At 43.8% G+C, this 24,392-nt stretch overlaps 1 protein-coding gene across 1 annotated transcript in view; it reads right to left on the bottom strand.

Moving 5' to 3' along the window:
* Positions 1–24,392, bottom strand: part of LOC145343101 (aminopeptidase Q-like) — a 132,602-nt gene that overhangs the window by 17,116 nt on the left and 91,094 nt on the right. The window contains exons 11-17 of the mRNA XM_080188983.1: positions 22,954–23,030; positions 21,792–21,928; positions 20,736–20,791; positions 17,463–17,610; positions 10,842–10,930; positions 6,222–6,227; positions 5,049–5,159 (exon numbers count right to left, since the gene is read on the bottom strand). Of these exons, the coding sequence (XP_080045109.1) occupies positions 5,049–5,159; positions 6,222–6,227; positions 10,842–10,930; positions 17,463–17,610; positions 20,736–20,791; positions 21,792–21,928; positions 22,954–23,030 (624 nt within the window). The remainder of the gene's footprint in view (positions 1–5,048; positions 5,160–6,221; positions 6,228–10,841; positions 10,931–17,462; positions 17,611–20,735; positions 20,792–21,791; positions 21,929–22,953; positions 23,031–24,392) is intronic.

The following is a 24,392-nucleotide window of genomic DNA, read 5'->3' on the forward strand; positions in this document are numbered from 1 at the left end:
CAGATCAGCCATGATCTTATTGAATGGCGGGGCAGGCTCGAGGGGCTAGATGGCCTACTCCTGCTCCTATTTCTTATGTTCTTATGTTCTTATGTCAGGATTGTAACCAAATTTCTAATCTCTAACCTGTGTACCGAGCAGGTGAGGCTGCCTGCTAAAAATGCAATGGTGGAAGTTATCTCTAACTTCTCATTTTAAAATGTCCCCTAATCTTCAATTAATATCATTTTCAGCAGTACTTCAGTAAATTTAGGTATTGTAGATAATAATGGATTCAATACAAGGCTAATGAAGAAAGTAATTCTGGCAATGTTTCTTGGAAACACTATTCTTATTTTTTTACAGTGGCTTTTTCAATTTTTGGGTCATGAATTATCCCTAGGCTTAAATGAAGAGTCAATGACAGCCAATCATAGATGTTTTTGTTGAAAATATTCTCATTCACAATAAGTTTCAAGCATTTCTGTGTTAAGTGAAATGTAGATTAATGCTGACTCTACTATGCGATAAATGTGACTTAGTCACAACTTTCTCTATGACGTGGAGATGCTGGCATTGGACTAGGGTAGGCACAGTAAGAAGTCTTACAACGCCAGGTTAAAGTCCAAGAGGTTTATGTAGTAGCATGAGCTTTCAGAGCACTTCATCAGTGAGTGGAGATTTGGGTTCACAAATAGGGCATATATAAACACAGACTCAATTACAAGAGAATGGTTGGAATGTGAGTCTAATGGTTGGAAGACTTGCATTCCAACCATTATCTTGTAATTGATTCTGTGTCTGTATATGTCCTGTTTGTGAACCCAACTCTCCACTCACCTGATGAAGGGCAGTGCTCTGAAAGCTCGTACTGCCAAATAAACCTGTTCGACTTTAACCTGATGCTGTGAAATTTCTTACTGTGACAACTTTCTCATGGCAGTGTCATTTTTCATTTCAATCATCAGTCACTTGGTTATAAAAAGCTTGCTGAATACTGCTGAAAAGAGAGACATGTTGCTGAAGCATTTCACATTGCAATTGTTAGGATAAACACAAGAACAGCAAATTTCAAATGAACACAATTTAAACTTTGGGAGAAAGAGGGTGCTAATTGGTCGGCAAGTTGACTCTGATAGGTCAAGGTGTTGCCATGGAGAAAGAAATGGGAAATTATGGGATCCATAAGCTCTGAGATAATTTAGAAAAAGCTGTGAGCTTTGAAATTATTCCTTTTGGCTTCTGAGAACAGGTCTCTGCTTATGGATGTAAGTCGCTCCTTGCATGTGCAAATGAGCCACATTATAAGCTTAACTGATTGTCTTGAATTGGTTGTTAGTGTAGCTATTAGCAAACATTGCCTAATCGCAGAATCACATCGAACAATAGATGTTTTGTTTGGGGTTTTGCACAGGTTGTTTGAATACAGTCCGTTCTCTGCCTTTTACAAACAACCAAAGGAACATGCTGCATGATTCGGTTAACCAATCATTGGGGCATATGACCTACATATCTGGTACTGCATGAGGATGTGTCTAGGGCGGTGGATAGAGGAGAGCCGGTGGATGTGGTCTTTCTAGATTTTCAGAAGGCGTTTGACAAAGTACCTCACAAGAGGTTATTGCAGAAGGTCGAGGGACATGGAGTTGGGGGTAGGGTGTTAGCGTGGATAGAGGATTGGTTGTCAAATAGGAGGCAGAGAGTGGGGGTCAACGGGTGTTATTCGGATTGGCGGATGGTGACTAGTGGAGTGCCCCAGGGGTCGGTGCTGGGGCCTCAGCTTTTTACCATTTATATAGATGATCTGGAGGAGGGAACCGAGTGTAGGGTGTCGAAATTTGCTGATGACACCAAGATTGGGGGAACGGCAAATTGTGCGGAGGGTGTGGAGAGTCTGCAGAAGGATCTAGATAGGCTGGGTGAATGGGCCAGGAAATGGCAAATGGAATTTAATGTTGGCAAGTGTGAGGTGGTCCACTTTGGTAGGAAGAATGGTAGGAAGGACTATTACTTACGTGGCGAAAAACTGCAGCAGGCGACGGTGCAGAGGGACCTCGGGGTCCTTGTGCATGAGTCGCAAAAACCCAGCTTGCAGGTGCAGCAGGTGGTCAGGAAGGCAAATGGGATGCTGGCCTTCATAGCGAGGGGGATTGAATATAAAAGTAGGGAGGTCTTGCTGCAGCTGTATAGGGCATTGGTGAGGCCGCAGCTGGAGTACTGTGTGCAGTTTTGGGCGCCGCACCTGCGCAAAGATATTTTGGCCTTGGAGGGAGTGCAGAGGAGGTTTACTAGGCTGATACCGGAGTTGAGGGGGTTGAGCTATGAGGAGAGGCTGAATAAACTGGGCTTGTACTCGTTAGAGTTTAGAAGAATGAGGGGAGATCTCATTGAGACGTATAAGATGATGAATGGGATGGATAGGATAGAGGTGGAGAGACTCTTCCCGCTCAAAAAAGACAGTAGGACTAAGGGGCACAGCCTCAAGATAAAAGGGGGGCGGTTTAAAACGGAGTTGAGGAGGAACTTCTTCACTCAAAGGGTGGTGAATCTCTGGAATTCTCTGCCCGTTGAAGTGGTGGAGGCTGCCTCGTTAAATATTTTTAAGACACGGGTTGATGGGTTTTTGATAAGAGAGGGGATTAAGGGTTATGGGGAGAAAGCGGGAAAGTGGAACTGAGCAGCGATAGATCAGCCATGATCTTATTGAATGGCGGGGCAGGCTCGAAGGGCCAGATGGCCTACTCCTGCTCCTATTTCTTATGTTCTTATGTTCAATGAAATTCATACATGATGTTGTTCAGTAATGTGATAGGCAGGACATCTTTTTGGATTGAAGGCAGCATTCTGCCAGTGGAAAATACCACTTACAAGTAACTGTCTAGTAGCAGCATCAAATGGCATGCTTACCCTGTTGTTCAAATTTTTTGTCGACGATAACAGAGAATTCATTGGCAGATTTCTCAACTAGCATGTCACGGAAATTAGAGTGCTCCAGCTCAAAAGTGAATTGGCATGTACTGTCGTATATACATTAGAATTCATATAGTTCCATGCACTATAAGATTGACATTATCAGCAGCCCTGTAAATAGGGTCGTCTGCTCCTTTTGCAAGATTGTTGCAGAAATAGAATACATGAAAATTATCTTGTGGGGCTATGGGCTGATGAGATCACTGTTCGCTGTGTATCTTGAAAACACACAAATGGACCTAAGATCAGAAAAGTACCTATCTACCTTGTATTACACTGGAAAAGCAAAGCAACTCGAAAATTGGAACAACAGATTAAGCAAGCCATTTCACATTGCTACTCTGCAATGAACTGGATGCTGTCATCAACCCAACATAAAGTTCTGCCTACAATACAATTGAGCAATACTCTGTCAGATAGGGAGTATGAATTTCAGTGCTGATTGAAATAAACAGCATATTATCTTGCAGAATCAAAAATAACAGGCCATATTTTACCATTTTGATTCTAAGTCCTGGGCGGACTTGAAACTTTGTTTCAGATCTGACTTTTAGACCCATTCTGAGGCACCCCCATATGCACTCTGCCTGCAAAATATCAGTGATTCCAAATGGTGCTGCAGAGGCCTGTGAGTGGGGCTTACTGAGCCTGAAACACTGCAGCTCTAATCGGAGCTTCCAACTGCACATGCACAGAAAAAAAATGATAGAATGCTGCTCCCCTGCCACATCCCTCCTGGGCTGCAAAATGACTCCCCCTGGCTCCCACAGACATTGCCCCACCCCCCCCAACGTTACTAACCCCCTTAACCACCCCCCCCACTCCCCTGCCACCTAGACCAATCGCAGGCACCTCTCCATCTCAGGCAGAGTGAAAGTGCATCCACCATGCGCCCCCCCCCCACCCTCCACACACCGATCTCAAGCACAGAATCATTGAACATTAGACACCTACTTCCTCACTAATTGGAGTGCCCAAATCAGACTTCTATGGAGCATGTCTGTTTCATGCCGATTCTGGATGGGTGGATGTGGTGGTAAAGGGGGAAATGCCGGTAAAGTTGGGTGTGCAGCCCATTAAGTCAATTTAAACGTGTGCAAATGCATTTAAATGGCCGTCACACCTGTTTCAGGTGCAGTCCTGATCATGGCCATTTTTGAGCCTTTGCAAAGGGGGAACCTGCACGGAGACTTGCGCAGATCACGCTAATCGCCTTACGCCCAACTTTACCAAGTTTTTGCACCCGAAAACAGGCACAACGTGATGGTAAAATCAGGCCCAAAGTATCTACTGTTTGATGTTATTCCACAATTGGGCAGCACTTGCTGAACAAGTGATTTGTTTTTTTCTTTCAACATATATTCATACACAGGGATCCATTCTCTGCAAATTAAAATAACGTGTTTGACTTTGAACACTACTTAAATTACCCAGAAGCGTGGGGAACCTATATTTCCTCACTGATTTCTCCATATTAATGTGTTAAAAAATCAGCACCCTTTGCTCCTGTAATATAAATTGTCATGATAGTTTGAAATTTGGCATTCTTGTGATTGCCCTGATGAGTGTAAGATGAAAAGCTTCGACAACATGTCTCTGTCTTCAAAATAGTTTCGTCATCAATTATCAATGCTAGATTGACAATGAATTCAGTAGGATTGCCATATTGCACAGAAGGTGGTAACCAATAAAGTGATGGAGCCAAAAGAACCCAGAAGGAAAGTTAAGATATATTTTGCCATGGCCACAAATGAGATTTAAAAGATATACTCTTAGGTCATTGTGAAAATGATATCACCATTTGACCCTGTCTTACCTTTGAAGTACTTTTAGAACATATTACTATTCTTTTGTAGGAAAGACAAAAGCAGCAGTGATAAGGGGAAAATCCCTCTCCAAAGGTTCTTTTCACACCTTTTTTTCTCGATGACATTTTATTAGGCCTGATGGGATAGTGTGACCAGCAGTGGCCTCGAAGGGGAGGGAAATTAAGTGCAGGTAGGAATGAAGCTGTATGCACCCCTTCTGAATTTGTCCCTTTTTTGTTGCTATCTGGAAAGTAATACCTTTGTTAATTTTTGTAATTTTGTAACACTTACGTATTATTAGCTGGATTACTCATCAGTTCAGAATAAAGATGTGATGCTTGATCCATAAAGTCTTTCAGGTCAAGTAAAGACACTGTTTCAAAAGTTGCTCTGCTAATTGGTCTGAATGGCAAGTTAAGGAGAAGCAAGTCAGTGGCATTCATGTACTGTGACCCCACATTTGAGATAAAGAATGATTTATTAATCTTAAGCTACTTCCTATTATATATTCAAGCGAATGGACCAATTGCAGCTTTACATTTCAAAATGTATAGCAAACTCCCATTTCAGGTTTCCATCACCAGGACTTACTACTTTCCATTTTTGTAACTTCACCTGCCTCTGCTCCTTTCTCAGCTAAACTTTTGGTGAAACATTTATTTATGCCTTTGTGATCAGACTCTATGGTCAACTTCAGTATGGCTACAAAGAATGTGGTAGTGGGTCAACATCCCATTATATATCCCACCACACTTTCATTTCCATTGAAACCAATTGAAGAGAAAATCAGACAAGGCATATAACAGGTCTCCACATCGCTCTCCTCCTCTGCCACCTTACAGCACACTCTCCCCCATACCCTCCCTTGGACCAATTATCCATCCCAAACCTTGTATGACCTGAATACAGTACTTGGTTTTATCTTCTCATATGTAATGCCATGAGAGTTTGATGTAAAAAGCTGCCCCATCATGCATGATAAACAGTCTGGGTTGCTAGGTCAATCCTTAAAAACTTTATTGAGGCAGAGTAACATTTGAAATTCTCTGTTCTTTTTGCATCACCCTCATGCCTAAGGAAAATTATTAGAATATGGCCAGTACCTTCATAATTTCCTCTTTACTTTCTTCAGCACCCTTGGATGGATTTGATTCAATCATGGTGACTTACCAACATTTTGTAGAGTAAGAAACACACACACACATTATGTTACTCTAAAAACAACAGATTTTCTTTCAAATATGCTTATGTAAACATCAGGGTCAGATTGGTGCAATCATAAATGAGTCCAGATCTTAGATAAATCTTCTCTTAATTGAGACAAGACAACTGAAAACTACGCTATATACTCTTGGTCATAGTATAAACTAATTTATTCTTTGTTTGAATACCCTTCATTTATTTTTAAGTGGATTTGAAATTCCCATATATTTACTTGTAGGAAGATTAGTTGATATGATTTACTTTACACTGTAATATTGTAACCATTGTTATGTGATCCAAGATTTAAACATGCAGTAAAATGTTATCAAGTGACCATTATAAAAAGCTGTATTCACGCTTTGTAAAGCCTCAAAATCCTACATTTTCTAGAATTCTTCAGTGAAGAATTTCTGTTTTGTTGACTTTTCAGAGAGGTAATTTCTGCTATAATTTATACCATGTATATTTTATTGAGTTATCTATGCTTAATCTAAACACTCTTGCGGCAGAGGACTTGTTATTTTATGAGCATGTCTATATCTAACATTGCTCTGATATCTGTGTTGAACCTCTGCTATCTGTGTTGAACCTCACCCCTCTCACCTTGAACCTGTGACCCCTCATGATCGTCACCTCCGACCTGGGAAAAAGCTTCCCACTGTTCATCCTATCTATACTCTTCATAATTTTATACACCTCTTATTAGGTCTCCCCTCATTCTCTGTCTTTCCAGGGAGAACAACCCCAATTTACCCAATCTCTCCTCACAGCTAAGACCCTCCATACCAGGCAACATCCTGGTAAACCCCCTCTACACTCTCTCCAAAGCCTCCAGAATGCCTGCAAAGAAAAACTGACTGGGATTTTACCTCTGAGATGTCTTCAGTCTTTGTAGAGAAGGTTTGTCCATTCTCGTTACAGATCCCAAAAAACCCTCAATGGTCAGACCAGCCAATCACCCAAGAGGTAACAATGACATCTCCAGTGGCTGAGGTGAAATAGAGTGATGAGCTGTCTGGGAAATCTCTACTTCTGACTCCAACAATTGTACAACAGGTCAACACAGCAACCATTGTGTATACACTGCAACTTCCAGCCTGCATACCAAAGGCACAAGAGATGCTAGAACCTGATAGCAGTCATTCATGGCTGACACCAAAAAGCAGAAATGGGTGTCCATGAAATCTTCTCCTCCTCACAACAGCCACACCTTCTCAGCGACAGGACATTGAAATGATCCGCACAACAACAGAAAAAGCAAAAAAGTGACAAGGAGATGAACACAATGTTTATCTTTCCCGAAAGAAACGGGTTTGAGTAGCAACAACTACCAATCAATGCAACAGCCAAACTGACCAAGTTCGGTTCAACAGGAAGAAATGGAAGAAATAACTAAAATCAAACTCAGATATCAGTTCAATCTCCAGTTGGAAGAACCAGCAATGATAGAGCCCACCATTCCTCCAACAGAACTACAAACAAGATACGGAAAGGTTATAAGGCCTCCAGATCACCCGAATTTTTAAATTCAGGGACTTAAAGGGAGGGGATGGATAGTACTAATGTGGTAATGGTGATAGTGTGAAGTCTAGTGGCACAGTTGGAACATCCTTATCTGTGGACCAGAAGTTTGTGGTTCAAGCGCAACATTCAGAACTTGTTGGTCATAGAAGGAGTGTTCATAGATCAGTTCAACAGACTGATAATCAGCCTGGGAATCCTTTCATAACTTCCCCAAAGAGGAAAAAAATGTGTGCATGAAGATATATTAACAGAAGGTGATAATGTAGTATTAGTAATAATGCAGTAATAGTGCTAAGGTAGTAGTAATAATAATATAGTAATAACAATGTATCTGTATGGGACATGTGAGGTATGCAGTAAACTAGTATCACTCCAAACACATTGGATAAAGATTTAGGAGGAGGTGTAGAATAAGGCTCTGGCACTTACAGAGGTATACAGCACAGAAAAAAGGCTCTTTGGCCCATCACATCTGTGCCATTCAAAGACAAACCACTTAACTATTCTAATCCATTTTCCAGCACTTGGTCTATAACCTTGTACGCCCTGCCATTGCAAGTGCACAACTAAATGCATCTTAAATGTTATGCCATCCTTTCAGATAGTGAGTTCCATACTCCCACTACTCTTTGGGTGAAAAAGCTTTTCCTCACATACCCTCTAAACCTCCTGCCCCTTACCTTAAATTTAACCCCCCAAGTCATTGATCCCTCAACCAAGGGGAAAAGTTTCTTCCTGTCTGCTCTATCTATGCCCCTCATAATTTTATACATCTCAATCATGTTCCTCCTCTGTCTCCTCTACCCCAAGGAAAAGAACCCCAGTGTATCCAATCTCTCTTCAAAAATAAAATTCTCCAGCCCTGCAACATTCTGGTTAATCTTTACATCCTTTCTGGTGCTACCATATCCCTCCTATAATGTGAATTCCAGAACTGCACACAATACTCTAGCTGTGGGCTGAGTTCCAGCATAACCTCCCTGTTCTTGTACTCCATGCCTCAGCTAATAAGGGCAAATATATCATATACCTTCTTCACCATTTATCCACCTGTCCTGCTACCTTACGGGACCAATGTTCATGCACACCAAGGTCTCTCTGACCCTCAGTGCTTCCCAAGGTCCTGCCATTAATCATGTATTCTCTGGCCTTGTTCATCCTGCCCAAGTCATACTCACACTTATCCAGATTGAGTTCATTTGCCACTGATCAGCCCATTTGTTCAGGCCATCTATATCTTCCTGTAATCTAATGCTAGCCTCCTCGTTATTTACCACCTTACCAATTTCCATATCATCTGTGAACATACTGTTCAACCCTCCTATGTTCAAGTTTAAACCATTTATAGCAACCACAAACTGCAAGGTCCTCAACACTGATCACTGTGGGATCCCAGTGAACACTGTCTTCCAGTGTGAAAAACACCCCTCAACCATCACTCCCTGCTTCCTGCCACTCAGCCAATTCTGGATCCAATTTGACAAATTTCCTTGGAACCCACGCACTTTTACCTTTTGCTATCAGTCTTCCACTTGGCACCTTATCAAAAGCCTTGCTGAAGTCCGAGTAGACTGTCCAAATCCAAGTTAATGTATGACTGAGTACTGCCTACACAGTGACATAAGAAGGCACCTGATCCAGGATCAGTGTGGTTTTGAGCAGAGACGTTTAACAACCTAAACATGGAGACAGCTATATAGATACAAATGGGAAATCTAGCTTATACCCTTTTCTGCACGTGTGTAAATAATTCTAGTAGCTAATAAAGACTTCCAATTAAACTATAGAAGTCTATAGAGACTTATTTAAGACACAGCTCAGGATTTTCCAGCCTCACCGCCGAAATTCAATGAAATTTTGGTGGGACTGCCTCAGCTATTTACCATTTATATAGATGATCTGGAGGAGGGGGCTGAGTGTAGGGTGTCGAAATTTGCTGATGACACGAAGATAAGTGGAAAAGCAAATTGTGCGGAGGTTGTGGAAAGTCTGCAGAGGGATCTAGATAGGCTGAGCGAGTGGGCGAGGACCTGGCAGATGGAGTACAATGTTAGCAAGTGTGAGGTTATCCACTTTGGCAGGAATAATAGTAGGAGGGATTACTATTTAAAGGGTGAAAAGCTGCAGCATGCTATGGTGCAGAGGGACCTGGGGGTCCTTGTGCATGAGTCGCAAAAACCCAGACTGCAGGTGCAGCAGGTGATCAGGAAGGCGAATGGGATGCTGGCCTTTATAGCGAGGGGGATAGAATATAAAAGCAGGGAGGTCTTGCTGCAACTGGTGAGGCCGCAGCTGGAGTACTGTCTGCAGTTTTGGTCGCCGCACTTGCGCAAGGATATTTTGGCCTTGGAGGGAGTGCAGAGGAGGTTCACTAGGCTGATACCGGAGATGAGGGGGTTGGACTATGAAGAGAGACTAATTAGACTGGGTCTGTACTCGTTGGAGTTTGGAAGGATGAGGGGGGATCTTATAGAGACGTATAAGATAATGAAAGGGATGGATAGGGTAGAGGTAGAGAGATTCTTCCCACTCAGAAAGGACAGCAGGACCAGAGGGCACAGTCTCAAGATAAGGGGGGGGGGCGGTTTAGAACGGAGTTGAGGAGGAACTTCTTCACTCAAAGGGTCGTGAATCTCTGGAATTCTCTGCCCGTTGAAGTGGTGGAGGCTACCTCGCTAAATATATTTAAGACACGGGTAGATAGGTTTTTGGTACGCAAGGGAATTAAGGGTTATGGGGAGAAAGCAGGAAAGCGGAACTGAGCCACTTCAGATCAGCCATAATCTTATTGAATGGCGGGGCAGGCTCGAAGGGCTAGATGGCCTACTCCTGCTCCTATTTCTTAAGTTCTTACGTTCTTATTTCCTACTGTGGGACCTGTCACAGCAGGGGAGGAAAATCCCTGCCATACAGTTCTGTAACTAACACCCTCCCAACAATCTAAATTGAAGAGATTAAAGTCTGATTCCGTAGACAGTTCAGTATATTTCCCATTTATATCTGTTTTCCACTGGGCATCATTGAATAGCAAGTCGAAGCCAGAGTCCTGACTTAAATTTCACTTCATTACCCCAGTCAAGCTCGGTCCTGATCCAATAACTCAGCACAGGCCAGGAAGGCAGTGGCCGATCTTCCTGGTCGAGACTGCTAAGCACAACACTGGAAGGTGCAATTAGATAGCAGGACGGCTACCAGCTAAGGCACCAGGATAGATACCTGCTTAGTTCCATTTTAACAGAATTGGGAAAGAGTACAAATAGTAGATTGGGTGGAAAATAAATTGTACATCTAGCACAAAATACGAAAATACTAAATTAGTTAGCTCAAAATCAATGAGAAGAAAATTGTAATACATACATGGTGCTATTATGAATATTATTGAAATCTTCATTAATCAGTGTCATCTGATAACGATAAAATGGAACAAACTGCCTGAAAATGTATTTCTGGAAATAACAAATAAGTTAATTAGATTAAAAAAGGAGAGTGTCAGTAGTACAAATTATTCAGAATTTTCTTCAGTAGAATCTGATGCTTTTAAGACACTGAAGGTCATGCAATCTAGTTAACAAAACATCAGTTTCATGTGAACAGATGAAACATGGCACGCAAAAAAGCAAAACACAACAGCTGCAAAATTACAAAACAGAAAATGCTGGAAATATTCAGGCAGCAGATCAAGAGAGGGAAACATTTAAAAGTTGTTGGAATTATATGCAGGGGTAGTGGTCCCTTCCAGCAATTGAGAATTCAAGGGCGAATCTACCATTGCTGTTCACTCCTTCAGAGTCATGACTTTTACCCTCATTAGAGGCAAGACATTTCCCCCCTAATCAAATAGCCGGCAATGCCACAATCTTAGAAGGCCAGCTAGGAGTGTTAGCGACTGCTGTGTCAGCAGTTAGTCACAATAAAGAACAGCAATGGACAATGAATAACTAGATAAATGGGAAGGGCAAGTTGGGTATTCTCTGGCGAGGGAGGAGTACAGCAAGTGGGAGGCAAAGCTGGGTGGATAGATGGGTGCTGCCTTGCCACAGTGGGGTGGTGGTAGAGGGGGAGGCTACGCACAATCAAGAGAATCTTACCCCAGGTCCACATCTAGGCTGCCAGTGTTTACCTTGCATCCCTGCCATATTGCATGGACAACTCCTGCCACTAACAAAATACAAAATACAGTGGTAGGAGGTGACTTTTAAGGCCATGACATTAGCACCATAAGGTCCACACTCACCCAATGGCAGGCAGGTCACTCAATATGTCGTTAAGGGGGAGCGGGGGGTATAAAAACGGGGTAGCAGCATACAGCGGGCAGCATCGGGAGCGGGCAGCGGAGTGAGTGGGAACTGAGTGAGAAGGGCTTTGGCTCGCTGGGCTTAGGAGAGAGTAGGCTTAGAGAAGGTGAGTGACAGATTTCTACCTTTGGGCACTTACAGGAGGTTGGGACATGGTAGGGAATATAGGGAGGAATGTAAGTTGTGTCAGGTGCCACATGTGGGAGTTGCTGGTGGTGTCACGTGTCCCCAAGGTCCACATCTGCAGTAAATGTTTAGAACTGCAGCGATTGAGGGCCCGGGTCAGGCAACTCGAGGGGCGGCTGGAAGATATGTTTCTAGTCAGGGAGAACGAGGGGATAATGGCTGGGAACCATGAGCAGGAGGAGGTCTCAAGGGCTGAAGAGAAGCGAGGATGGACGACTGTTAGGAGGGGAAAGAGGAAGAAGAAGAGTAGTCAGGGTACCCCGGCCTCCCCAGAGGCCCCCCATGGTTCGTCGACAGGGGCACAGAAAGATAGGCAGGAAGGGGAGACTGACTTAGAGGGACAGAAGGGGGCTGGCAAGGTGATAGTGGTAGGGGACGGGAGGGTCAGAGGTATTGATAGGAGGTTCTGTGGACAGAGGCGTGACTCCAGGATGGTGGTCTGCCTCCCTGGAGCAGGGGTCAAGGATGTAACGGACAGGGTAGAGGGAATTTTGAAAGGGGAGGGGGCACAGGCTGAGGTCATAGTACATGTAGGGGAGGGGGACATAGGAAGGAGGAGTAGGGTAGAGGTCCGTAGGCAATTTAGGGAGTTGGGGGCCAAACTAAAGAGCAGGACCTCCAGGGTGGCACTCTCTGGGTTGCTGCCCAGTACTAGCAGGGCAAAGAATGACGAGATCATGCAGCTGAATGCGTGGTTGAGGGATTGGTGTAGGGTAGAGGGCTTTACTTTTGTGGATCACTGGGAGGTGTTTAGGAGAGAAGGGCAACTGCACAGGAGGGGTGGGGAGAATTTGAACGGAAGGGGAACTAGTGTCTTAGCGGGGAGGTTAGCTGGGGTGTTTATGAAGGGTTTAAACTAATATGGAGGGGGGGTGGGGAGGTGGCTGGGAGAGAGTCGGGTGAAAGGAAAATTATCAGGGAGAAGGAGGTTCCGAGGGACACTTGTGGGTTGAACTGTGTCTGTTTCAATGCTAGGAGTGTGGCAGGGAAAACGGATGAGCTTAGGGCCTTGATGTTTGTGAGGCAGTTAGATGTGGTGGCTGTAACGGAGACGTGGTTACGGGAAGGGCAGGACTGGAAGCTGAATGTTCCTGGGTACAAGTGTTTTAGGTGTGACAGAGGAGGGTTGAAGAGAGGTGGAGGGGTGGCACTGTTAGTAAAGGAGAATATCACAGTAGTGCAGAGGGAGGACAATATGGAAGAGACAGGGATTGAGTCACTGGGTGGAGTTGAGGAATAAAAAGGGAGAGATCACATTGCTAGGGGTGTATTATAGGCCACCCAACAGCCCGAGGTCAGTGGAGGAAGGCATTTGCAGGGGCATTTTGGATAGGTGCAGGAAGAATAGGGTGGTTGTAGTGGGTGACTTTAATCTTCCTGGAGTGAATTGGAGGGGGCCTAGAGCTGGGGGTACGGAGGGAGAGGAGTTTGTGAAATGTGTTTTGGAAGGGTCTCTAGAGCAGTATGTAACTAGTCCGACTAGGGGAGGGGCTATACTGGATTTAGTGTTGGGTAATGAGCCGGGGCAGGTGGGAGAGGTAGAGGTAGGCGAACATGTGGCTAATAGTGACCACAAGTCCGTCTACTTTAGGATAAAAATGGAAAGGGACGAGTGCCGGCCGAATGGGAGTGTGCTGAACTGGGGAAAAGCGAGCTATAGCAGGATTAGGAGGGAGCTGCAGGACACTGATTGGGAGGGACTGTTAGCTGGCAAGTGCACGGTTGGCAAGTGGGAAGCTTTTAAGGGCAAAATGAAATGGTTGCAGGGGAGGTATGTTCCGGTTAAGCGGAAGGATGGGAAAGGTAGGATTAGAGAGCCGTGGATTACAGGGGGTATTGAAGACTTGGTCAGGAAGAAGAGGGAGGCGTATGTTAGGTCGAAACGACTGGGTACGGAGAGTGCGCTGGAGGAATATAGAGAGAGTAGGAGGGAGCTAAAAAGGGGAATTAGAAGGGCGAAGAGAGGGCATGAAATGGCTTTGGCTGGTAGGATTAAGGAAAATCCGAAGGCATTTTATTCCTATATTAGGAGCAAGAGAGTAGTTAGAGGGAAAATTGGTCCTCTTAGGGACAAAAGTGGGGAGATGTGTATTGAGTCGGAGGGAATGGGGGAGCTCCTGAATGAATACTTTGCGTCGGTATTCACGAAGGAGAGGGGTTCGGAATCGTGCGGTCTGTTAGAGGGAGCTGAGGATCAGCTGCAGGAAATATCTATTACGAGGGAGGAAGTGCTAGGGCTTTTAAGTAGCGTAAGGACGGATAAAGCTCCGGGGCCTGATGGTATTTATCCCAGGCTGCTTAGGGAGGTGAAAGATGAAATTGCTGGGCCTCTGGCGCAAATCTTTGTCTCTTCTTTGGACACAGGTGAGGTCCCAGAAGACTGGAGGGTAGCAAATGTGGTACCACTGTTCAAAAAAGGTAGCAGGGATAACCCTGGAAATTATAGACCGGTGAGTTTGACATCAGTGGTAGGGAAATTAATGGAAAAAGTACTTAGGGGTAGGATGTATGAGCATTTGGAGTGTTGCGGTCTGATTGGGGATACGCAACATGGCTTTGTTAGAGGGAGGTCTTGCCTTACGAATCTGGTAGAATTCTTTGAGGAGGTGACAAAAACGGTTGACGATGGGAGAGCCGTTGATGTCATCTATATGGATTTCAGTAAGGCGTTTGACAAAGTCCCTCATGGTAGGCTGGTAGAAAAGGTTAAGGCGCATGGGATACGAGGTCAGGTAGCTAGGTGGATTGAGAACTGGCTGGGTAATAGGAGACAGAGGGTAGTTGTGGAGGGGACTTTGTCCGGCTGGAGGCCAGTGACCAGTGGTGTACCGCAGGGCTCAGTACTGGGACCTCTCCTCTTTGTAGTATACATAAATGACTTGGAAGAGAGCGTAGGTGGTGTGATCAGCAAGTTTGCTGATGACACCAAGATGGCAGGGTTGGCGGGTACCGAAGTGGATTGTGAGGTGATACAACAGGATATAGATAGGTTGGTGCATTGGGCAGATAGGTGGCAGATGGAATTTAATCCTGACAAATGCGAGGTGATGCATTTTGGAAGGAATAATGTAGAGAGGAGTTATGTGATTAAAGGTAGACAAATTAGGAGTATAGAAACACAGAGGGACCTGGGAGTGCAGGTTCACAAATCCATGAAGGTTGTGACACAAGTGGAGAATGTTGTCAGGAAGGCTTATGGAATGCTAGCCTTTATAGGAAGGGGTATAGAGTTTAAAAGCTGCCGTCTAATGCTTCAGTTGTATAGAACGTTGGTTAGACCGCATTTGGAGTACTGCGTCCAGTTCTGGTCACCTTACTACCGGAAGGACGTGGAGACTCTGGAAAGGGTGCAGAGGAGGTTTACCAGGATGTTGCCTGGCATGGAGGGGCTGGGTTACGAGGAAAGGTTGGAGAAACTGGGACTGTTCTCCTTGGAAAGACGGAGATTGAGGGAGGACATGATAGAGGTATATAAGATACTGAAGGGAATAGACAGAGTCAATAGTGAGAGACTGCTCCCTAGATTGGTTACAAATACAAGAGGACATGATTTAAGGGTGAGGGGGGAGAGGTATAATTTGGAAGTGAGAGGAAGGTTCTTTCCGCAGAGAGTTGTGGGGGTATGGAACGCGCTACCGAGTAGGGTGGTGGAGGCGGGAACATTGGACTCGTTTAAGGTTCAGTTAGATAGACACATGAGTGAAACGAGGATGGAGGGTTATGGTAGGGGTTATTGAATAAGGGTTAGAACCTCGGGAGACACCGGAAAGGCAGGCTTGTGATTAACGTTTTTGTCTTTTCACTCCGCAGGTGGAGGTCCACCTCGTTGTCAAACGAGGGGCATGCACACGGTGGGTCGTGCGTGGGCTGCTCTTGGAAGTTCCGGGAGTGGCCTAGTACTTCGTGTCGGTGTGTGTGCTTGATCCTGGACCGGTAGACGGGCGCCGCAACAGCTCAGTGACTAGCACTGCTAGCTGTGCAGATAAATGGATTTGGGCCTGTGTCTGTGGGAGTTTGTACATTCTCCCTGTGGTTGCGTGGGTTTCCTCCGGGTGCTCCGGTTTCCTCCCACACCCCAAAGATGTGCTCTTAGGCTGATTGGTTTTACCAAATTGACACTATTCTCCCCTGAATCTGGCTAAGTCAGGGGTTCTATTTGTAGACATGCAGGGTAGAATAGGTGTAGGGTGATGCGGCGGCGCGGGCTTGTTGGGCCGAAGGGCCTGTTTCCCGTGCTGGGTTGTTCTTTGTTCTTTGTTCTAATATCTAACCCACCCCTGGTAAAATCCCAGCAGAAGTAGGTAAATGATGAGCATTGTACCCCTGCCATGCCACCTGATTTCATGCCCCCCCCTAACCTCTACCAGCCAGCCTGCTCCCAGTGGGGGGAGGGGGTGTTGGGGGGAAATGTGGCATATAAAATTTGTGCCCAATTTTCAGATCAATAACAGGGAATTGGAGCAGGCGATAGGTGGACAGTGAGAAAGTTCATTGACCTCGGGTGGGATTTTATGGCTTTGGGATGAGTGAGGCAGAAAAATACCAGCCACTATATTTAGTTCCCTCATTTGAATCATTAATATATATTCAGAATAGCTTGGGTCCTAGTACTGATCCTTGCGGTACCACAGTAGTTATTGTCTGCCATCTGGAAAGTTACCCATTTTTTCCTACTCTTTGTTTCCTGTCTGCCAACCAGTTATTTATCCATGTCAGTGCATTACCCCCAATCCCATGCGCTTTAATTTTATACACTAGCTTTTTGTTCTTTGCCTAATTTGACAGTGAATTTAGACCCAGTAGTTGTGGCAGACTTTGTAAGGACAGATTCTCTTCTTATTTCTCTGTTCCTTGAATCTTACACTGCCCCCTTCATTTGCTCATGGAAGCCTCCCATTTTCAACTGCACATTGCCTTGTGTCACCATTCTCTTCTTCTCTCGGTCCACATTGTTCTAATTTTCCTTTAATCAGCTCCTTCAAAAAGTTCCAACATCTTAAAATACAGTCAGTCCATCTTGATAATATTCATTACCAACATTTTCTCCTCCACCATCCTGAGAATTTCTTCATTGTTCCTGTGTTCTTTCCAACAGATTTGTTCCATCCTTCTCCAGAACCCCATTTTATAACTCTCTTCTCTTTGGATGTCTGCTTTTCTGAAGGTGCATGTTTCAGTCTCGTACAGCAAGGCATTCCAAATCATGGTCTTGATCATTCTTTTCTTAGGATCACTACACACTCCTACACTGAATAATTCTTTAGACCCAATGCAGTGGTGTGAAACTTTGGTACAGTATAAAATACAAGTGATGGCTCAGTTATCCTTTAAACTCATTCCCAGTTTTCATTTCCATTAAATGCAAAAGTTAAATTCACCCCCAATAAAATTAAAGGAATAAAGGAAAAGGTTTTTAAATTACTGCTGCAGTCACATTGTTTCAAAACAACATTAAATTTTATGATTGCTAACATGCAACATAAGAATATATTAATACCTTATAAAGTCCATATGTATAGGTGGCCCTTAATACTGATCGAAGTTTCTCTAAGTAAATCAGGGCCATGAGCCATACGTGGCTGTGCTGTTCCTTGGCAAGGTAAGTGGTTGCACTCAGAGCAACTTTGATGTCAATATATCCAGTCCTGTTAGATAACAAAAAAAATAGTAATTTTGATTGAAAATGTGTAATGAACCCAAAAGTTCTGGGTGAAGAAGATCAACTTTAAGTTTGTTGAGCCTCCTCATCATCATTTACTTGGGGTCTATTCCATGATAACCAACAGTAGCCTCCTGGCACAAAAACTCTGCAATCACCTGTTTGCTAGACATTGGTTTCTGCCGGAATCAGGTGTGAGCTGGGGCTTGTATACTAAAATGCGGCCTGGGAACTTAGGGCTTCAAAATGCAAACTTGTTGCTCACACAGACCCCTTGCATGACTGACTGTGTTCTAACTTAATATTGGGACCAAAGTGTTCAGATTCCATTGATGGACAATCCCAGTCTGTTTATGACTGTACAAAATGAAAAGTGATTCCCTCAGTCACAGGAACTGCAAAATTATTTTGATGAAGGTTGAAAATTCAAACTTATGAGGAAAGTGCTCCAAACAAGTAGGAGCAATACATTTATCAATATATTGATGTTTGTTCCATTCATGGCCATAAACAACAATCCATAAGATTCAGGAGATACAAAGAACAAAGAACAACACAGCACGGGAAACAGGCCCTTCGGCCCAACGAGCCCGCGCCGCCGTCCTACTATCTCAGTGACCTATTCATGATTTTAGTCTACGCCTAACGTGTGAGGATCAGGGAGGTCCAATTTAGGGACAATTTAGTACCCAATCAATCAGCCTAAAAGCACATCTTTGGGGGATGTGGGAGGAAACCGGAGCACCCGGAGGAAACCCACGCAACCACGGGGAGAACGTGCAAACTCCCACAGACACAGGCCCAAATCCATGTGTCCGCACAGCAACAGAGATAGTCTCTGAGCTGTCATGTTGCCCTCGAGATGGTCCAGTTTAAGCACACTAACGACATGAAGCAATAGGCAACTCCCGAAGCAACATCCAAGAGCAGCCCACTACAACCTGCCGCATGCATGCCCCTTGCTGGACTTAAATGCCTGTGGAGACAAAAAAATTCATTATTAAACAGGCAAAGACTAACATTCCTGAGGCAAAACGTATTCCCAAGCCTACAATGTTCAGTAAGGCCTACTATATCCCCCTATATGTAGCCCGCTCATATGGCTGTCTAAGTGACTCTTAAACAACCCTAGCGTGCCTGCTTCCACCACCTTACTCGGCAGTGCATTCCACACCCCCACTACCCTTTGCGTGAAAAACTGCCCTCTAATATTTGTCTTATACCTAGCCCCCCTCACCCTAAGCCCGTGACCCCTCGTTCTATCCATTTCTAGTAGCGGAAAAAGCTTACCACCATTTACTCTATCTATCCCCTTCATAATCTTATAAACCTCTATTAGATCCCCCCTCAGCCGACGTCTCTCAAGGGAAAACAGCCCAAGTTCATTCAATCTTTCCTCGTAAGACAGCCCTTCCATACCAGGCAACATCCTGGTAAATCTCCTCTGCACTCTCTCCAGGATCTCTACATCCTTCCGGTAGTACGGCGACCAGAACTGGACGCAGTACTCCAAGTGAGGCCTAACCAACGTTCTATACAACTGCAACATCAGACTCCTACTCTTATATTCTATACCTCTTCCTATGAAGGCTAACATACCATACGCTTTCCTCATCACATTCTGCACCTGTACCGACACCTTCAGGGACTTGTGCACTTGCACCCCCAGGTCTCTCTGCGTATCTATACTCCGGATAGTTCTACCTTTTATCGTATAACTCCCCTCCACATTATTCCGGCCAAAGTGCATCACCTCGCATTTCTCCGGATTAAATTCCATTTGCCATCTATCTGCCCAATCTACCAGCCTGTCTATGTCCTGTTGCATTGCCAGGCACTGCTCCTCAGTACCCGCCAATCCAACCATCTTGGTGTCATCAGCAAATTTGCTGATCACACCACCTACCCCCTCTTCCAAGTCATTAATATATACCACAAATAGAAGAGGTCCAAGTACCGAGCCCTGCGGCACACCACTGGTGACAGGCCTCCAATTGGAAAAGGAGCCTTCCACTACTACTCGCTGTCTCCTCCTCCCAAGCCAGTTCTCCACCCATCTACATACCTGGCCTTGTATCCCATGAGCCTTCACCTTTTCTATCAGCCTACCATGAGGGACCTTGTCAAACGCCTTACTGAAATAAAATGTTGAAAATAAAAGAAAACCTGGCAAGTATTTGTCAAGAGCCCATGTTTTAGCCCTGAACACAGTAGGGGGTGGGAGGAAATTTTCCCCTTCCATTTCTGGGTATGCGTTCAGCCGCAGGGATGGGGGATCCTGCAGGAGTCTCAAAACTTGGTATGCCGGCAGAATTTCCCATTTTGATTGTTATTACCCCAATTAATGATGGAACTGGAATCGTGATATTGAACGTTGGGATTCCCATTTAAATATCATTATCAGACCTTTATGCCTAATAGTGTCCTGCCCTCCACACACCACCCCCCCCCCCAATACTGCCTCCCCCCTCCCCAAGTTACATTGTCTAATCATATCGGCATGCCAGTGTGAACCATGAAAGGTCTTCTATAGTGTGCACTGGGCAAGCAGGACTCACTGGTGGTATGTGAGTGACTACATCCCTCAGGTGGGAGAGGGCCATGCCCAGGCAGGGCCCTGTCCCACTGGAAGTTTCTGGACTGCCTGGACAGTGCCAGGGAGCATTCTGTGTGGGGGGATGGTCTTGAGTGGATGTGTACTCCATGGTGGGGGTGGGTGGGTGGTTCTGTAGGGAGGGTTTCTATTTTTATTACTTCACAAATTAAGTTGTTGTGGGACGGGCCATGATGTCGTGGGACCCATCCCTTAACTTTACTTTTCAATGACACTAAAATATGTCAGATGTCATATTTTATGACATCTGCCATATGTCATCCTTGGGGGTGACGGCTTTACATACCTTTTTTCCCGGTGCTCATAATCACGCTAAGCCTTTCATATGCTAATCCCAATAGATAGGATAGATTTTTTTTCTGAAATTAAGTTGATTATGCTTCATTTATAATTGAGACAAAATCTCTAATGATAAACAAAGCTTTGAGGCTCCATTCACACCTACAGAGAAAGCTCAGAAGAATTTTTTTATGCTTCTGTTTTGACACATTACTCACCATTCTAGGTCAAATGCGTCGCTGATTATCTGTGCTCTGTTAGCAGGGGGAATAACCTATGGAAGATGAGCTCTCAGAATTAAAGAACAGTCATTAAAGCAGTGTAAGAGTTTATTACAAAGAATTTTTATAATTTGGGCTTTTCTCCAACACTGTGTTCATGCTAATTTTGCAGAGCAGAATGAACAATTCTGCTCTGCAAAGTTGACTGAACACAACCTCCAACACAAATAATAACAGGCCTTGGAAAATGTCAATAAGGGCCTCTATTGAAATTGTTGGAACAGAGAGTAGAGTTTTTTTTTCACACCCCTATCTTTTGGCCTGTCAATCAAAGCAATCCAGCTGAGACTTTTTCTTTAACTCTCACTCACAGTTTCAGCCTCTTTTTCTCAAGTTTGAAAAGTGGGCAATTTTTAAAAAAACTCTTCAGATCGTGTCACTTAAACAGATCCTATCTGCCCTTCAAGAGTTTACGTCATCTCCATTAATTTGTGACCCTTTTGTTGTGGATCGAAACCCTCGGAGCACCAAAATGGGATCTTTTTGAATTCAGCACTAGGGTCAAATGGCCCTGTGAAATCTGGTTTCCCTCTTGTGAGTGTGTGTTGTGCCCACTCCCTTCCCCTTGCCAGCTAAAAGTGGGTCTGTCAGGAATGAGGGCGGTACTTCTGCATCAGGGTCTCTCCCACCTGCCAATTTGAAAGGTCTGAGCAGTGCTGAAGCTAAGACCTCCCTCTATATTTTTAATAATATATTTAGTGGCAGTTTTGTGGTGAGCGGGCCCATGCCTCATTGATGCTGTTGGTGTCGAGATGATGGCCAGCATTATGGGTGAAGTTATGGACAATGATCTGCTCTCTCTAGCAAAGACTTTTGGTGCTAATTTTGATGAACTGCGAAATAAAGTGTTTAGAAAGTCATATTATTAATTTTCAGTGATGAGTAACTGAACATTCCATTGTAAGACAATATAAACTGACTGACAATACTTCTTTGTGCCTAGTGTATTGAAGATGAATAGAAGTTATTAAGTGTAGGAAGATTATAACTTACTGAAGGGTCTTTGTTTAGTTGTAGAATTAACTGGTGCCAATTTGATTCATCATAGATAATTCTATAGAGGCAGGAAACATTGATATTTAGGAGGATCCATTCTTCATCTGTGGTACGTGTTAGCTCAGAGTATGTTTCTGTGTACAAGCGCCAAGAATAAAAATCAATAGGATAGTAGTTTCTGCTTATTACAAAGAACAAGTAGTGTGTACTTGTGTATATGTTAATTACCACCATTCCAGTACAGTCAGCATTTTGCAGTTGGAATTGATAGGCATTAGTTGCCCAATAAAGGACATCAGTTGGCAGCAGGAGTAGTCAGGAAGGCTGTCAATGACCTTTCCATCATTAATTTAATTGGGGTATGGTGATACGGTAGTGGGGTCTCCTCTTTCCTGATGAAATGCTCCCCACTATCTAACTAACCACAGGGGAGGACCCAACCTTCCACCCAGTGTATGTGAGAATCATTTCCAATCTGTGTCGCTTTCTGTTCTGACTCCTTGCCATAGCTTTAAAGGAATGAATGTCACTTGATAGTTTTACAACAACAGGAAATGGCATTCACAACAAGCAGTAGCATTCATACCATGCAATACTTGTCCACACTGTAGAATAGATTGGTGTTTGATGGCTGGTGCGTACATGATAACCCAAAAGGCATCCTTTTGTGCTATAAAAATTCAATGACTGTACACTGCAACATCAGTCTCCAATGTGGTGCATAAAGACGACAGCCCCAATGATACATTCTGAGAGTTGCAGTAAAAGGTGTTCTAACACCATGCAATTCTGTCACAAACTGATGAGCTTTCTTGAAGGTATTTCCATTAACTTGCATTAGGTAATAAAAAAAATTAACACATATTACTGCAGTCTTCAACTAAAAAGTTAACTTTCTCACTTCATTTTCCCAGAAGGTGGTGGAAATCATTGGACTGTTACATATTGGCAATTTAATGGTAGGAAAAGTAAGAGTAATGTATGCCTGACTTTTGCAAGTAAGTTCACTGATGGGACTACAATACAGAAAATAATCCACAGTTTGTTTCATTAAATGTAATTATGTTGCATTTTCCAAATTGTTATTTTTTTTTGATGGGTAATATTTTCTTACTTTAAGGTAATGTAAAGAGACCATAGCATATTATATATTACTTACTTTGTTTCTTCTCAAGCCATAAAAGGGGCTGCATCGTTCCATTCTTCATCCAAGAGATAGGAATAAACCATATGAGACTAGAAAGGAAATAGTGGAATGATAGAGATTAAATTCCTGTATGTTTATTGTTGGTTTCCAATGAATATTTGCAATAGTATAAAATATACCTTCAAAACTTAATCAGGCCACCTCTTCTAGCCTTGAATGCATTACGACAAGATCATCCATAGTCCTCAGTGAAGTGTGGTTTAGAGGTCATGGGAAATCTTTCAACCAGAGTATTAATTTTAAGGCCTTATATTTATGGACAAATGAATTAGGAGCAGGCGTAGGTCACTCGGCCCCTCAAGCCTACTTTGCCATTTCATAGGATCACGGTTCATCTGATTACAACCTCAACCTCACATTCTTAGTGAATCCCAATAACCTTTGACCTCCTTGCTAATCAAGAATCTATCTATTTCTGCTTTAAAGCAATCAAAGACTCTGCTTCCACCGCCTTTTGAGGAAAATGGTTCCAAAACCTTATGACCCTCAGGCAAAAAAATTCTCCTTATCTCTGTCTTAAATGGATGACCCTTTATTTTTAAATAGTGATCTCTCATTCTAGATTCTCCCACAAGAGGAAACATTCTGTCTATATCAACCCTATCCAGACCACTCAGGCTGTTATATATTTCAATCACATAACCTCTTACTTACACAACAGCAGATAGTGTAACAGAAGGGTCTGGGACGTGAAGGGTTAAAGTGGGATGAGTACAGTAATAACTACAGAGCCATGTAAGAAGACACCTGACCTAGGGTCAGGGTCAGTCTGGAGATGGACAGTCAGGTTAAAATCTAGAAAGGAGTCAGCTTAATATCTGTGTTTCTACTGCAAATATGCACATAGTTATGAGTTGTTCGTAAAGACTTGCCGTAACATACACCAAGTTGGAAGCCTACTTCATGGTGACATGGAAAAGTGGTGGCCTTTGGAAAAAGTCTAAAGGAGGCCAGAATTCCCACTCAGCAGTTTAAACATAGCCAGGTATGTGGGGATGTGGGAAGGTGGGTGAGGGGGAATTTGGGAGTGGAGCTTATTATCAGAGCAACATTATGCCAGAAAGTTACATTTACTCCTGGCTTGATGTGGGTTTGCAGTGGTAGGCCAAAATAGGAGTGGCAGAGTCCAAAACAATGACATGTGAGGAGGAGAGGGAGAGGGCAAATATTACTGAGTAAATCCTTTGGATATTTGAGTCTTTTTTAAATTCTTTTGTGGAATGGGGACATAGCTGGCCAGCCATCCTCATTACACTTGAGAAAGTGATGATGAGTCACATTCTTGAACTCCTACAGTCAAACTGTTGTAGTGCTGTTAGGATGAAAGTTCCAGGATTTTGACTCAGTGTCCTTAAAGGAACAGTGATATTGTTAAATGACAGCACAATGTG

This window comes from Carcharhinus amblyrhynchos, chromosome 5 (genome assembly GCF_965287045.1).
Source record: "Carcharhinus amblyrhynchos chromosome 5, sCarAmb.v2.hapA, whole genome shotgun sequence".
Taxonomy (NCBI): domain Eukaryota; kingdom Metazoa; phylum Chordata; class Chondrichthyes; order Carcharhiniformes; family Carcharhinidae; genus Carcharhinus; species Carcharhinus amblyrhynchos.